The 12,938-nt window shown below is 43.4% G+C and overlaps 2 protein-coding genes across 4 annotated transcripts in view; one reads left to right on the top strand and one right to left on the bottom strand.

Moving 5' to 3' along the window:
- Nucleotides 1-7,072, bottom strand: part of COL4A6 (collagen type IV alpha 6 chain) — a 120,884-nt gene extending 113,812 nt beyond the window's left edge. The window contains exons 1-2 of the mRNA XM_057404745.1: nucleotides 6,964-7,072; nucleotides 6,826-6,877 (exon numbers count right to left, since the gene is read on the bottom strand). Of these exons, the coding sequence (XP_057260728.1) occupies nucleotides 6,826-6,877; nucleotides 6,964-6,977 (66 nt within the window). The 5' untranslated portion in view covers nucleotides 6,978-7,072. The remainder of the gene's footprint in view (nucleotides 1-6,825; nucleotides 6,878-6,963) is intronic.
- A 461-nt stretch (nucleotides 7,073-7,533) lies between these two features.
- The window catches only part of COL4A5 (collagen type IV alpha 5 chain), a 77,286-nt gene continuing 71,881 nt past the window's right edge, over nucleotides 7,534-12,938 (top strand). For all 3 annotated transcript variants that reach the window (XR_008971614.1, XM_057404741.1, XM_057404744.1), the window contains exon 1: nucleotides 7,534-7,890. Coding sequence is in view for 2 of the 3 variants with exons in the window: in XM_057404741.1 (XP_057260724.1) it covers nucleotides 7,801-7,890 (90 nt within the window). In the remaining variant the exon portion in view is untranslated. The remainder of the gene's footprint in view (nucleotides 7,891-12,938) is intronic.

Here is a 12,938-nt window from a genome sequence, read left to right as displayed (position 1 = left end):
TACTTTGGTGGCTAGAATACTTTACCTTTTTCCTAATTCACCTAACTCCTCATCTGTAGGAGGAGATTTCACAAGCAGCTTCCAGTTTAAGCCAAAACTACTTTATTAGGTTAAAAATGCACTACACCTCCTTTGTAAAAATGATCATATAAAGCTCACAAGAAGAGAGCGCTGCTAAAGGCTGTATTTCAGATGAAAACAGATGAAAGAACCTTTGCTAAATAGCAAGCAGTGCATTTGTGTCGCACCCATTACCCTAGTGAAGGCAAAAAGCATATGAATTCCAGGAGTTCAACAGTATACTTTTGGCACCCAGAGTTTACTGCAGACCACCTCAGTCATGTCCACAAGACCAAGACTCATCACACTTTAATCGTCTCCTGTAATAAAGAGTCAGCATGTCTATGTTCTATACAGTGCAATAGAGGACCTGCCTACCTCACCTTCCAGCTGAACCCACACTTCACACATGCTGCAGTTCATGTAGGAGGTATTTACAAAGATACATTAATTTAACAGATAATGCTCCAACTTTTCAACCCCTTCTCAAACACTTCGATGATAGCTTGAAATCGCACAAGGAGGGCTGAGGCTGGAAGCTTAGAGGCTCCTTTAATGGAGAAGTCTGAAGACTACTATAAATTCTCAATTTTCCAAGCTTGCTTTTTGCCAAATGTTTTTGCTCCTGCAGGCTATGTTCCTCCCGTTCAGTTACACCCTGCTTTGTGGATAGGTTTAATCATCAAAGTACAATACCGTGATTCACCTTCCTATTGTTTTGATGTTTCCACTGTAGCAGTAGTAATAATTCCAAACTGCTTTCAAATATATGTATATTTCTACAGAGCAAATGATATCTGAACATTGCACAGCAAAGGCTTGACTGATATAAGGAGAACTATTATAACTTTCAAATAGTCCTGCTCCTCTTTGACAAAGTCAAGCAGTTATCCAACGTACCAATGAACCTATTTAACTTTGCTACAGTACTGAGATGTGTTTATATATGCAGTTCTGAAAAACTGACTTGCCAGCTTATGAATTCTAAGCAAACTTAAAAGTATCAGAATAATAGAGTCATTACTCCTTTTATAATGGTGTCATTTCTAAGGAAACTCCTTTTCAGAGTTGGGTATTATTTCATGTCCACAGAGAGATAACCTTACTAGCTGTGAGGGCATGACCTTCATTAATAGAAGTTAACACCATCAGTGATTCAAACAAAAGGATAAAGAACATAGGGAGCTGATTTGAAGACTCTCTGATGCAATGGGAACAGGTAAATTATATGCAGCACTTTGTAAAAGCTGGGAAAAGACAAGGCACTGACTTGTCACTATTCAGACAGGAACTTTATTTCCAGTTTCACTGACATCAAATTTGTAGAAATTTTAAGAAGCATGGGGAACATTTATAAGTCCGTTCCAAATTCAACTGCACTTTCATTTTCCTCTCCTCTGCTTTTCAGATCAAAATCAACCTCTCCTAACAGTGCTATAAATTGATTTACGCAGTTGACTTTCAGCTTACTGTCTACATTTCATCCCAATCTTGAGAAAGTTGCAGATCTTTATGCCTCTGCCAGACAAAAGAAAAAAATACAAAAGATAAAAAAAAGTTAATGTTGCTGTTGCCAGCTTGTTTCCAATGTCTTTTCCCTTAAATATGACAAATACAAAAAACTGAAGGAAATATTACTTTCATTCATACAGAAGCCTTGACTTATTGCCTTCTTTACCTAGTTCTTGATTAGTCTAGATGATGCTTAGATTTTACCTGTGTTGTACATCACATTGAGGTCTTGCCAAAAGCTGGTGTCATGGATGGAAACGTTTGTTCCTGTTAGTAATGGGAAAACCAACGAATGTTATGTGCAACCCTCTGAAACAGATTTGTGCAACAGATTCCTAGGTAACAGGCATAGACATGTCCTCACTGCTGCTAAGAGCGAGGCATCAGAGAAAGCACTACAGGATTAACCACCAGGAGTCATACTGGCAGCCTCCCTAGACTATGAAGGCTCAAAGGAGAGCTAGAAAGGCAGATGAGCACGTTGGGGCAAGGGCTGGAGGCTGTACAAAATACAGCAGGTCCCAGCCAAATAGGTTAAAATAGACCAGGCTGTGAATAAGCCAAACTCAGAATATAGTACCTATTGACATCTCAGTGGACTGAAGCAAATCAACCCATATTGGTTCACAAGGTTGATTCTCTCAATATTAAGGTAACTGAGTATGCAGAGACTATGCAAACAGGATGGTGCTGCTTAATGGCCCAATGAAGTTGACACAACCAAAGCTAATGGAAATCCTGCAGAAGAAACAAGAAGGGAAGCTAGCATAGACAATAAGGATCCCTGGTTTGTATCTGTTTGGGTAGGAGCAGAATCAGAGGGCCAGCAAAGTCACTTCTGACCACCAAGAAGTGGCAAAAAATGTGGCAAAAGGCCAGAGAAGCAGCAGATCCATGGAACAGTTCCTCTGCATTTGTATTAATTCTGCCTCTTCACACCTCCTCAGACCTGAGGGAAGAGGAAGCCATTCTGAAAAGATGACTTTATACACAAGTAGTAAAATTAATGTCAACACCTTTTCAAAAGCAGAAAGTTAAAACCAGCAACTGGAGACTCCAGCAACATGAATTCCATATAAATCACACCATCAGAGAAGGTGAAGTTGTATGGAAAAACCCAAGGCAGGCTAAACTGCAAGAAATCTGTGCAAAAAAGCACAGGAACAAATTATTTACTTCCTCCAAGTATTTCCAGATTTATTGCCTACACCTCCTAATTCCCTTTCTGCAAGGAACAGGTAATGAAAACTGCATGATCCCACTCTAAGTACTCTTTCTTCTCAGACATGTAAACTGAAAGAAGTATATCAAGCTCAGCTGGGTTTTATAGCCTTCTCAGGAGAGTGAGAGCCTTCTTGGGTGATAGGAATATTCTGAAGTAAGGAAATAAATTTTAATGAATTAATTTTAGATCATTATCCACAAAAACCCACTTAGGAAGGGGGCCAAGTGCATCAAGAATTCTGGCAGCAAAGAATTTTTCATCTGTTCCTACCATGACTTCATGATCATCTCAAAATATTACTACACAACTCTACAGTATGAGAATACCTTTGTTCCTTTTTTCCCCCAGAAAGAATACCTTAAAATTATTATGTTGGGGTACCAAAAGACAGTGGAATTTTGAGAGCTGCAACTCTGATTTTAAATATCCACACTTAAACAGCTACTTTTTCCCTCTCTGTCAGAGCTGTGGGCCAAATTTGTTCTTGGCTTAAGGCCACTGAAAACAATGAGCTTGTTTCAATTAAGCTGGTCCAGTATTTATTAAAAGACATCATGAAACATTTGTATCATAGATATAAAAAAAAAAAAAAACCTCACACAGAAAACCTGGGATATATTAAGAGAAGCGAGAAATAAGATCACTTGGGTTAGCTTGTCATAAACTAGCAGAGCTTCAGTAACTCAAAATAGAGCTATAGAGCAAACTGCCAGAACTGGTTTTGGCACTTAGTTTTTATTTGCCTTACTTGGATACTGCAGATGTTCTGCTGAACAATCACTAGAAAAGGAGGGTATCTCTAGTTAATCTGCACATTTCTTAGCAAAAGAAACCCCAGAAGATTTGGAAGACTTGCAATAGTACCTGATCTCCAGACTCACAAAATAAAAGTTAACTGCACTCTTACCTGCAGACTCAGCCATTCCAAGAGAACATGTCTGACAATAAATCCTCACACTAAGTCCTAACAGTAGTTCCTCACGATTTCAGATCAAGACCAGTACATATTCCAGGTGTGCTCAACCAGCTCAATGGATGAAAGGAAATAAATGAGGAGCTATCATCTGTGTGTCAGGTATACTCTGAAGTGGACACACAAAGACTGCTAGGACTATCATGCAGCTCAGCTGAGAGCCCTGTGAAGAGATGAGAATCTCAAATTTCATTGCAAGAGGCTGCCTCTAGATTTTGTGACCATTTTCATCTCAGGCTCCACCTCATGTTTATGAAAGAAACACTAGCAAAACTCTGATTATCCTTTTAAAAGTTCCTCTTCTGGAAAAGCCTCAGGGGTGGGCAAACACCTGCCTCATCTAATCACTGTTCCCACATTTTGTCTTATTCTCCCCCCAGGTCTGAACCAACTTTTGTCTTACAGGGTAATGAAAGTCAAGAAGATAGTACTATATTGGTGGTTTATTCTTGCTCTCCATCTTGTACTGACACTCCTGGTTCACTACTAATCAAAATACTGATAATAAAAGATTGCAAACGTGAATGAACCACAGCTTCTGGAATGACTGCAGAAAGATGTTAGGGGAAAGTCTTAGGTCACTCCCAGCAACCAGTCTACAAAAGAGGTAACAATCTGCAAAGCAGATCCATCTGTAACAGCAAGTCATCCATATTTTCAACATTTGGCTCAGGAAAACAGATTACATTACAAGACTAACTTTGTGCTGCCATTCAAAATAGATCATTATTTATCTCCAGGAAAAATAAGCAAAAGCTGAAAAATTAATTCAAATACACTTGAAAATACTGTTCTTAGAGAGGGAGGGATGACTACACCTTGCAACTGAGACCCCTGAGTCAAAGCCATCTTTGATACAACTTCATTCAAGATGCTGGCCTAACGTGCCAGCCACTGCCTGTTAGTCATGTCCACAGTAACATTCCTGAAGAACCCTCAGCAACTTGGTAAAATATTTTAGAATGTTGCTTTTACAACATTTAAAGTATTGAAATGAGATTACTTGAAAGAAAGAGATGAGCAAAGTCACAAATCACACCATCCTCAGCAACAACTGCTTTGATAGTTGACTGTCTCTGTGAGCAGTCTTCTAGAAGTTATTTTAACCTAAAGTTTTAACCTCATTTTATTAACATCGTACTTCACTGTGCTCAGTCACTTCACATTATCTAGCAGAGGACTACTAAAAATTGGTTGAGAGATCCCGCTTTTCCTACAGAAGCTCTCCTCACTACAATCACCACTACTTACTCTAAACAGCTCACTTCAATGCAGGAAGGTCTTATGGGCATTTTTAATTCAGTGATACCAGAAAGTCATTTACCTACTATTACTGTATCTGAAATTGTTAACAACATACTTGTACATCTTTCCTGTTGAGCATGTTTAAGAGCATTCTTAATAAGAATAATTAAACGCATTAACTGCTTAGACATCTAAAGCACTGAAAGTATTTTAAGGACCTATTTCTGATTCTTTTCCATACTTTTAGACTGATTGCACAAAGATTTTGCTTGTTTTCTAAGCCTGAAGAAAACTGGCAGGAAGACTTAGAAATACCATGTTAGTATTTCTCTTTCTCATTGAAATAGATGTAAATTGACAAAGTCCCCTTAAGGGCAATGAAACATGCCAAGGAACAAATCCGAGTGCTGAAGAGATGTGCTTTCCAACAGGCATGCAGCAAAACTGGAGCAAACAGCTTAAATATGTGTCATTCATTACACCTGCATCCCTCAGGAATAATTACGCTGACATAGTGCATGAATTTATAAAAATGACGGCAAAATGTGACATATTTGTTTCCAAAAGCTTTGAAAACACTTGCTTTATAGAAGCCATTTCCCCAGAGATTCCACTGGAGCGAGAAGACTTGGAAGAACAGCTCTTGGTTTCGCTGAAGAAAACTAAGCTTTTAATCTTTGAGAAGATTAGCACTTGTAACTACCACCTGATCGGGATGAGGAAATTCTACTGGTGCAATTGATTATAAAAAGAGCAAAGCAGAATCAAGCCTTCCGTATTTATGAACAGTAGAAACCCCTCTACTATTTAAGCCTTTTCAAAAGATTTCTCCTCAGTCACACAGGAAGAGTCTAAATCCTTAAAATTTTAATCAAAAGAGTAGCAAATGCAGTAGAGAAACACTGACTGACAAGAACCCACGTTTTAACTGGTTTTGTTAGAAGTTGACTTGAAATAAACATGCTTAAAAAATATTACACTACTTCCATTAATTCATTATTGCATATGTGCTATAAAAGCCTAAACACAAAAATTATTGTACAATCTTAATTTACATCCCAATGTAACAAAGACGGTTTTTTGAACTGCTGCCTGTACATCAGTTGGACACTTAATTTAGGGTACAGACTTTCCAAAGGACTCTTTCCTTCTCTACAGTTGAGTGGGCTAACAATTTCAGCATCCCAGTTGCAGAAAATCTATTACAACAGCAAAAAGAAAAGGAAATATTACAAACATTTAAAAAGCCTGTGATCCCTTACTAATCTGTTCAAACATTTAATTAGGAACAGCAAGAGAAAATCTGTGTTTATGTCATAAAATTGTCAGAATGACAGATCATAAAGTCACTGCTTCTGTATGTCAGCTTGGAATTTAAACCACATTTACTAATTCACTAGTCATGAACCTTCATACAACACTTAACAGCTTAATCCTTTAATTTCTCCCATCACTTTTACTTAGTTACGAGGTGTTGTAGGTTGGAACCCTTGCAAGTGAGGATCTGAAAGGTCAGCTTTTAACAGAAAGGCTTGAGACGAGGCTAAAGAAGAAGGCAAGGCAGTCAGTTCAGAGATACCGATCATTCGGTCAGAGTTAGGGAGGTGGTGCACTGAACGCGGGCGGACTTTGCAAAAACTGATCAAAGTCGAGCACACGGAAGGCACAAAGGAACTTCGGAGCAGAGGTGTACGGCAATTAAGAAAGCCCAAAGCACGTATCTCTGAGGGGGGTGGGAGGTGTCTGGTTTTCGGCCCAAGGATGCCGAAGCCCCACACGTTTGACGAGGCACCGGGACCTGCACACTTACCGCGCTCACCAGCTCCGTGCCCAGACAGAGGAGCCCCAGCACCAGCAGTACCCTGTGGGGAGGCAAACGGACACAGTCACCCGGGGGCCGGGCCGGGCAGAGAAGGGAGGGGACCGCGGCTCCTTGGCACTCACTCACCCTGCGCGCCCCATGCTCCAGGCAGCGTTGCGGGGCCAGCGGACAGGTCGCAGCCCAGTTACCGGCTCCGCACCGCTGGAGGAAGAGGAGGGCCCGCCGCCGTCACTCGGGGGGGCGGGCGGGCGGGCAGGCCCCCTGCGCGGCGCGGGCTGGGCACAGCGCGCTCACCCCCGCGCTGCGGCCGCTTCACCGGCTCCTTCCCCCGCCACGGCAGCGGACCTGTGGAGCGGCCGCGCTGCCCGGTCGGGGTCGGTCCCGGCTCGCTCCCCCTCAGGGCCCCGCCGCTGCCCGCCGTGTCGCAGCGTGCCCGGGCAGAAAGTTCGCGGTGTCTCCGCTCACCTGAGCGGGACGGGGCGGGACTGAGGCAGGCTGAGCACCCACCGCAGCCCCGCGCCCCAGGGTGCGACCCGGCTCCACCAGCAGCTCCGCCGGCCCTAGCACACTTGAGGTGCTTCCGGTGGGGAAATAGCCCATGTCCAGCGGCTGCCCACCCGGTGGAGGGGCGGGGCGGGGAGAGGCGGGCGCTCGCCCGCCCTTCGAGCCGACAAAATCCCGGCGCCCAGGGGCAGGGTGACGGTCGTGGGGAGCTGTGGTCCTCTCAGAGCGGGCCGCCAGCACCCTCCGCTGCCGGCTGCGCTCCCGCCCGCCCCTGGTGCGGATGAATACTGTTGGCAAGTAGTCCCGGGAGGACTTGAGCCGGGAGGAGCGGGAGAGCGCGGCAGAGAGGCGGGTGCTGGTGCTGGTGTCGGGGCGGCCGGCGGGAGCCGCCTGAAGGGAGCCGCGCTGCCCCGCCTGGCTATGCCCGCGCCGCAGGGCCGGAGCTCCTGAGCGGGCAGGATGGAGCCTCGGTGGTGGAGCAGCAGCCTGGCTGCCGGCTGTCTGGTGCTGCTGCTGGGCTGCTGGGGACCGGAGGCGGCGGTGGCGGCGGTGAGTGTGAGGCGCTCTCCTTGTTTTCAGGCGCTCCCCGGCGGCGCTGTCCCTGCCGGGCGCGGCGGCGGTGCGGAGCTGAGCCTCGGGGGGAGCTTTTGATCCCCTTCAGCAGCTGAGGGTGGGCTCCCCGCCGGTCGCGCTGGGGTTGGAGGGGTTGCAGCGGGCCCGGTCTGTGACAGGAGCCGACGGGGCCGGGCCTCGCGGCAGGGTCTCTCCTCAGGTGTCGGGGCCCGGTGGTTCTTGCTGCTGGCCTCGGCCCGGCTCCCCGCGGTACCCGCCTGTGCGCGGTGGGGGAAGCCCGGGCGAGCTTTGTGTGTCCTGGACCCACTGCTCCTCCGGGACAAAGGAGGAGGAAATTCTCCCGTCTTCTCCCCCATAGAAGAGCTGTCTTGGCAGCGAGCCTTCACCTACATCTGCAGGTCACACCTGGACGCGGCAGGGAGCTGGAGGCTTGTGGGCATGGTTTGCCAGAAGACTACGCCTCAGACTGTGACTTGGTTTTGCTTAGGGTTGTATTTCTCCTTCCTTAAAACCCAAGCTGAGATGCTAGGGGAGATGGCAGATGTGTGCGCTGCTGCAGAGGGTGCATGGTAGGTGGCCTGGAGAAGAACTTTGTTTTCTGCCTTTGGGAGAGGGATGCTATCTATCCCAGTTGTTCTGGAGTGCCTGGGCCTTGAAACTGAGAAGGAGGGAGAGGTGATAGCTAGCTTCCCCTTTCCAGATACTTGACCAAGTTCTTCAGCTGTTAACTAGTGGTTAAATTAACTGAAAGGCATATTAGCATGAGTTAATTTCAGACTTTTACAAACCCCTCCTCTGGCTGTTAACTTTTTAAGAGGGTAAAAGAATCCTGATCTCTGTTGTTAGGATTATGCTGTGCTTGAAAAATCCTATGTTACAGTCTGTGTAGAATACTTTTCTGCTACTCTCCCCTGCAATTTTGTTGCTAGAGCTGACAAAATCTTACTTGTCTTGAGCTTTCCTTTCAAGCTGATTCCTTTACAGTGAAACTTTGTGGACCTTTCATCTGCTAGTCCAAAAGCAAAGACTAGCTATAATATACTGCCTTCGTCTTCTACCCCTCCTTCTTACCATGCCCAGGCGTGTACCCAAGTGTAAGTGATACTAGTGTGCCCCTGGTACTTGGTGATTTGGAGAACTGCTTTGTCTCCACATGGTCTGTGATACTTGTTCTGCTGCTCTGAGTACCATCTCACCCCATGCCGTCTGCTGTGACTTTCACCTCCGAAGAAGGATCTGGCCAATCCCACCTAGAGGGCTTTGCTGTTTTAGCAGGCGAGGGTTTAAGATGGGGAGGTCTGTGTGTGTAGCCCTTTGCTTTTTTCAGGAAAGTGCCCCAGCAGAGTTTTGCACATTGATTGATGGGAATCTGCAAGGTCTGGGAAGGGGACTGGGCTGGGCTGATGCTGGAGGCAGTCCTCTGCCTCAGGAGAAATGAAGGAAGGAGAAAAGACAATGGTGGAGTTCCTGGTTCTTAACACCACCTGTGCTATACAGCCTCTGTTTTGGGATGAGTCCCTTGAGGGTTTACTAACCCACAGAGAGGTAAGATTAACTGAAGACCCAGTGGTTAGTGGGGGTGGGGAAAGAGTGACACTGCCTTTCCAACCTATGTAAATCCCCCTGACATTGTAATGGTTTCTCAATGCTTTGGTGTTCTGATGTCCTTGAATCCCCTGTGATGATAACAGTGGGTAATGATGTTCTTTATCAATGAGGATCACTCCTTTTCTCCATGTCAGAAAAGGATGAATTAGAACTGTGGCAGAATGCTTGATACACACTGTCTGTGGCTTACTAAAAAAAATAAATTGCCAAAGCTTTGTACTCCAGTAAGCATGAATTTCATTGTTCTGATTTTATTGCTGGATTTTCATAGCCAATAACCTGAACTTGGTGAGTAGTATATGGATCATGCTACATGCTGTAGTGCACACTTCACACAGAGTGAAGTGTGTAGCTACTGATGAATAGCATAAAAGCAGCTGGCAGTTTGAGAATCATCTTTAGAGTGGGAGAATGAATGAGGTGGAAGATGTTGTCACTCTTATAGAAAAGTGATTGCAAGTAGTGACTGGGAAGCCTCTTTAATTAAAGAACATAGATTTGGTTCTTGAATTGTGCTGAGCTTAGTGACTGACTTGGTTTATATTGAATAAACTCACCCTCATAGTTAAGGCCTAGGTTTTTAGAGTGTAAATAGACTTTGTCAGCCCAAAAGTTATTAAAAGTGAAGTCACTTCTGCAATGTCTTCTTTCTGTGCCTTCTGTTATAACTCCAGTTTGACTGGAAGCATGGGGGCAAAAGCAGCTGATCAAATATGGAAAGGAAGGCTGGCAAGATTGGTATCGTTTGTGTTTAAGAACATAATGTAGTATTCGTAAAAGTTCTCTAGGTTTAGTTCAGATTTCCTTTCCTTTCAGAGGTTACATGCCATCGTGCCAGTAATTGCAGTGTACTTGATTGATATGGCTGACTTGTAAATGGCAGTCATGCATGTTTCTCTTGCTTGTCCTATTTTTTTCATGGTATTGGTGGTGGTTTCCCATTTCATAACTGACTGTGACTCTTTCTAGTTATGAAAGCTAGGTCTGTAAAAGCAGAAAGAATTGGATGCTTGCTTTAAGGATTCAAAAAGTATTTCCTCCTGAAATTCTGTGGATGTGTCTTGATTAGTCATGCACAAGATGCTCTCTGTTGTATAACATAAAGGCTCTAGCCCTCCTGCTTGCAACTTGTCGTGTGTTTTGCTTTTGAGCTTTCATGGCTCTTGGTTAAAGATAGATAATAAAAGTTGTATATCAAGGTGTGTTCTGGCACATACTAAAATACAAACAAATCAAAGGAATCCTGAAAGAAACCCAGTGTAAGAGCCATTTGGACCACAAGAGGATTTTTGTGTCTATGTGCACAAAATCTTTATGGGTCTTATGACATGATGGAAACAGACTGATGGTTTAGTGAAAACTCCTAGGTTGCAAGTACATGAATCTACTCATTGAAAGCAATTTTCTTAGCTACCAATTTTTTGTCAAGTAGACAAGGAAATTTTCCTAGGACAAAGTGTTACCTTAACAACAAATGTAGATTTGCATAAGAATGTTTTTCTACAATGAATAAGTAATAATGCAGTTAGTTGCTGTTGGTTTTACTAGAATAAGTAGACTTTTCTAGATAACAAATCAGTAAGAACACCCCAAGAAATGTAATATGCACGTTCTCTCTGGGGCAAAGTGCAGTAATGTGGCTGTTCTGCCCCTGCAGTGAAGATGCATTGTGCATTTTTACCTTTCATTTGCTTAGATTAAAATGCTTCCTTCTCTAATCACCTTGATTTGTGTAAACTCTCCACTGATATCACCACATAACAAGATACCTAGATAACTCACACATTCTAGGAACAGTATTACGCAAGCATGCTGAATGGAAAGCAGCTTCTGCTGGTAATGATATTTCCAGACAGATTGCTTTGAATGAAGACACTTTGCTTATCTGTTCCAGAAGGCTGTATGGACACAGTGTGTTTAAAACTACTGGGGTGCTTTTAAGTTCTTGCTACATGCAGTGTTTGCCTATCTGGTGCTGACAGCACTTTTCTGTACTGTAAACCGTCTCTCCTCAAGAGTACCTAAAACGAAGCTTGTTCAAGAGGTGTAGTGCTGGTACAGATTTAAGGATCCTTCAGCAGCATCGTCTACCCTTCTGTGAAAGCAATGCAGTTAAACCTTATTAGCTATCACTGATACAGTGCAGCTTCTGAAAAAGGAAATGTACCAAGCATCCTGGTTGTTTAATTGCAAAGTCTGTGGTATGTGGAGGAAAAGCTTCAATGTAATGTGAAATTATCAACAGAATAAATGTAGCTGAGCTAAAGAGGGATGGGTACTGTTATAACAAGATTTTAATGCTTATTTACCAAAAACATGCTTTGCCATTGTCTCAAGTCTTTCTTGCAGAGCTTGAGTCTTTTTGGAGAACTTGTGAGGAGATGCAAGAAGCAAAAAAACTGGGGGATATGATCTGCATTTTAGGAAGGATACATATTGTGCAATTAGATAATTGCTAAAGTATATTGTAAATTTAGCAATTCAGGTTAAACATGTCAATGCTTTAGTCTCTCTCCCTCAAAAAGAAATTGTACTTAAACTGTAATGTATTAATAGACGTATCTTTAGTCTGCTTGGAAAAGACTTTGGTGTTGTGCGAGTCTTCTTTTAGGAAACTCTTTCTCTGTTGCAATGACTGGGGTGGGGAGCTGGACTGAATAGCCTCCCAAGTCTCCTTCCAGCCTGTATTATCCTGTGACTCTACAATTATGTAAGAGTACAGTTGTGCTCCCAAGTGTAAGGCAATTTACATATCCTGTAGTCAAAAATTAATTATGTAGTCATAACTGTGTAATAAAATTGTGAGTTGGAAGGTTTGTATTTACTTAAATGCTCCTTTTTAGTTCCAGCTATTCAAGAAGCTGTCTCTTAAGCTGTCAGCACAGCAGCATTCAAAATTCCAGTTTTGTGTTTTATGGAGGGTGTCCTATACAATGTATTTTATGTGTATTATTCTGTCAAAATGTAAACCCAGCAAAATAAAGTGTAATGGCAATACTGACAAAAAATGACAATTTCAACCTGGAATGTGTGATTTAGGAGTCGGAAAGAGAGGAACTCTGAAGCTCAGGATTTCAGCTGTCTTAGAGGTGACAGCCTTCAAGGCTCTTCATTATTGCAGCTCTGCTGCTGGATTTCTCTCTTTTGTCTCCTTCTCTGATTCGGACGGGAAGGAAAATAGTTTAGTCTCATCTGTACTTGTTTCTTTTACCTAATCTCTACAGAGAATTAAAATGTCAGAGTTGAATTTCAATCTCTTCTCTCTCCTGGCACTGTAACAGGCATCTATATGCAATGCACTTAAACTAGAACCTGAAGTGAAGTAGCTGCTGTCTACAAAGTTAATCTTTTTTTGAGGCATATAGCTAGACTTGCAAAACTGTCTTACTGTAGCCTAATATGACCCCACTGTAAGC

The sequence above is a fragment of the Pezoporus wallicus genome, unplaced genomic scaffold (assembly GCF_028554395.1).
Source record: "Pezoporus wallicus isolate ANWC-B61680 ecotype Strahan unplaced genomic scaffold, APGP_CSIRO_Pwel_v1 contig_5104, whole genome shotgun sequence".
NCBI classification, from domain to species: Eukaryota; Metazoa; Chordata; class Aves; order Psittaciformes; family Psittacidae; genus Pezoporus; species Pezoporus wallicus.
Note: the sequence above shows the minus strand (reverse complement) of the source record. Positions and strands in the feature narration are given on the sequence as shown.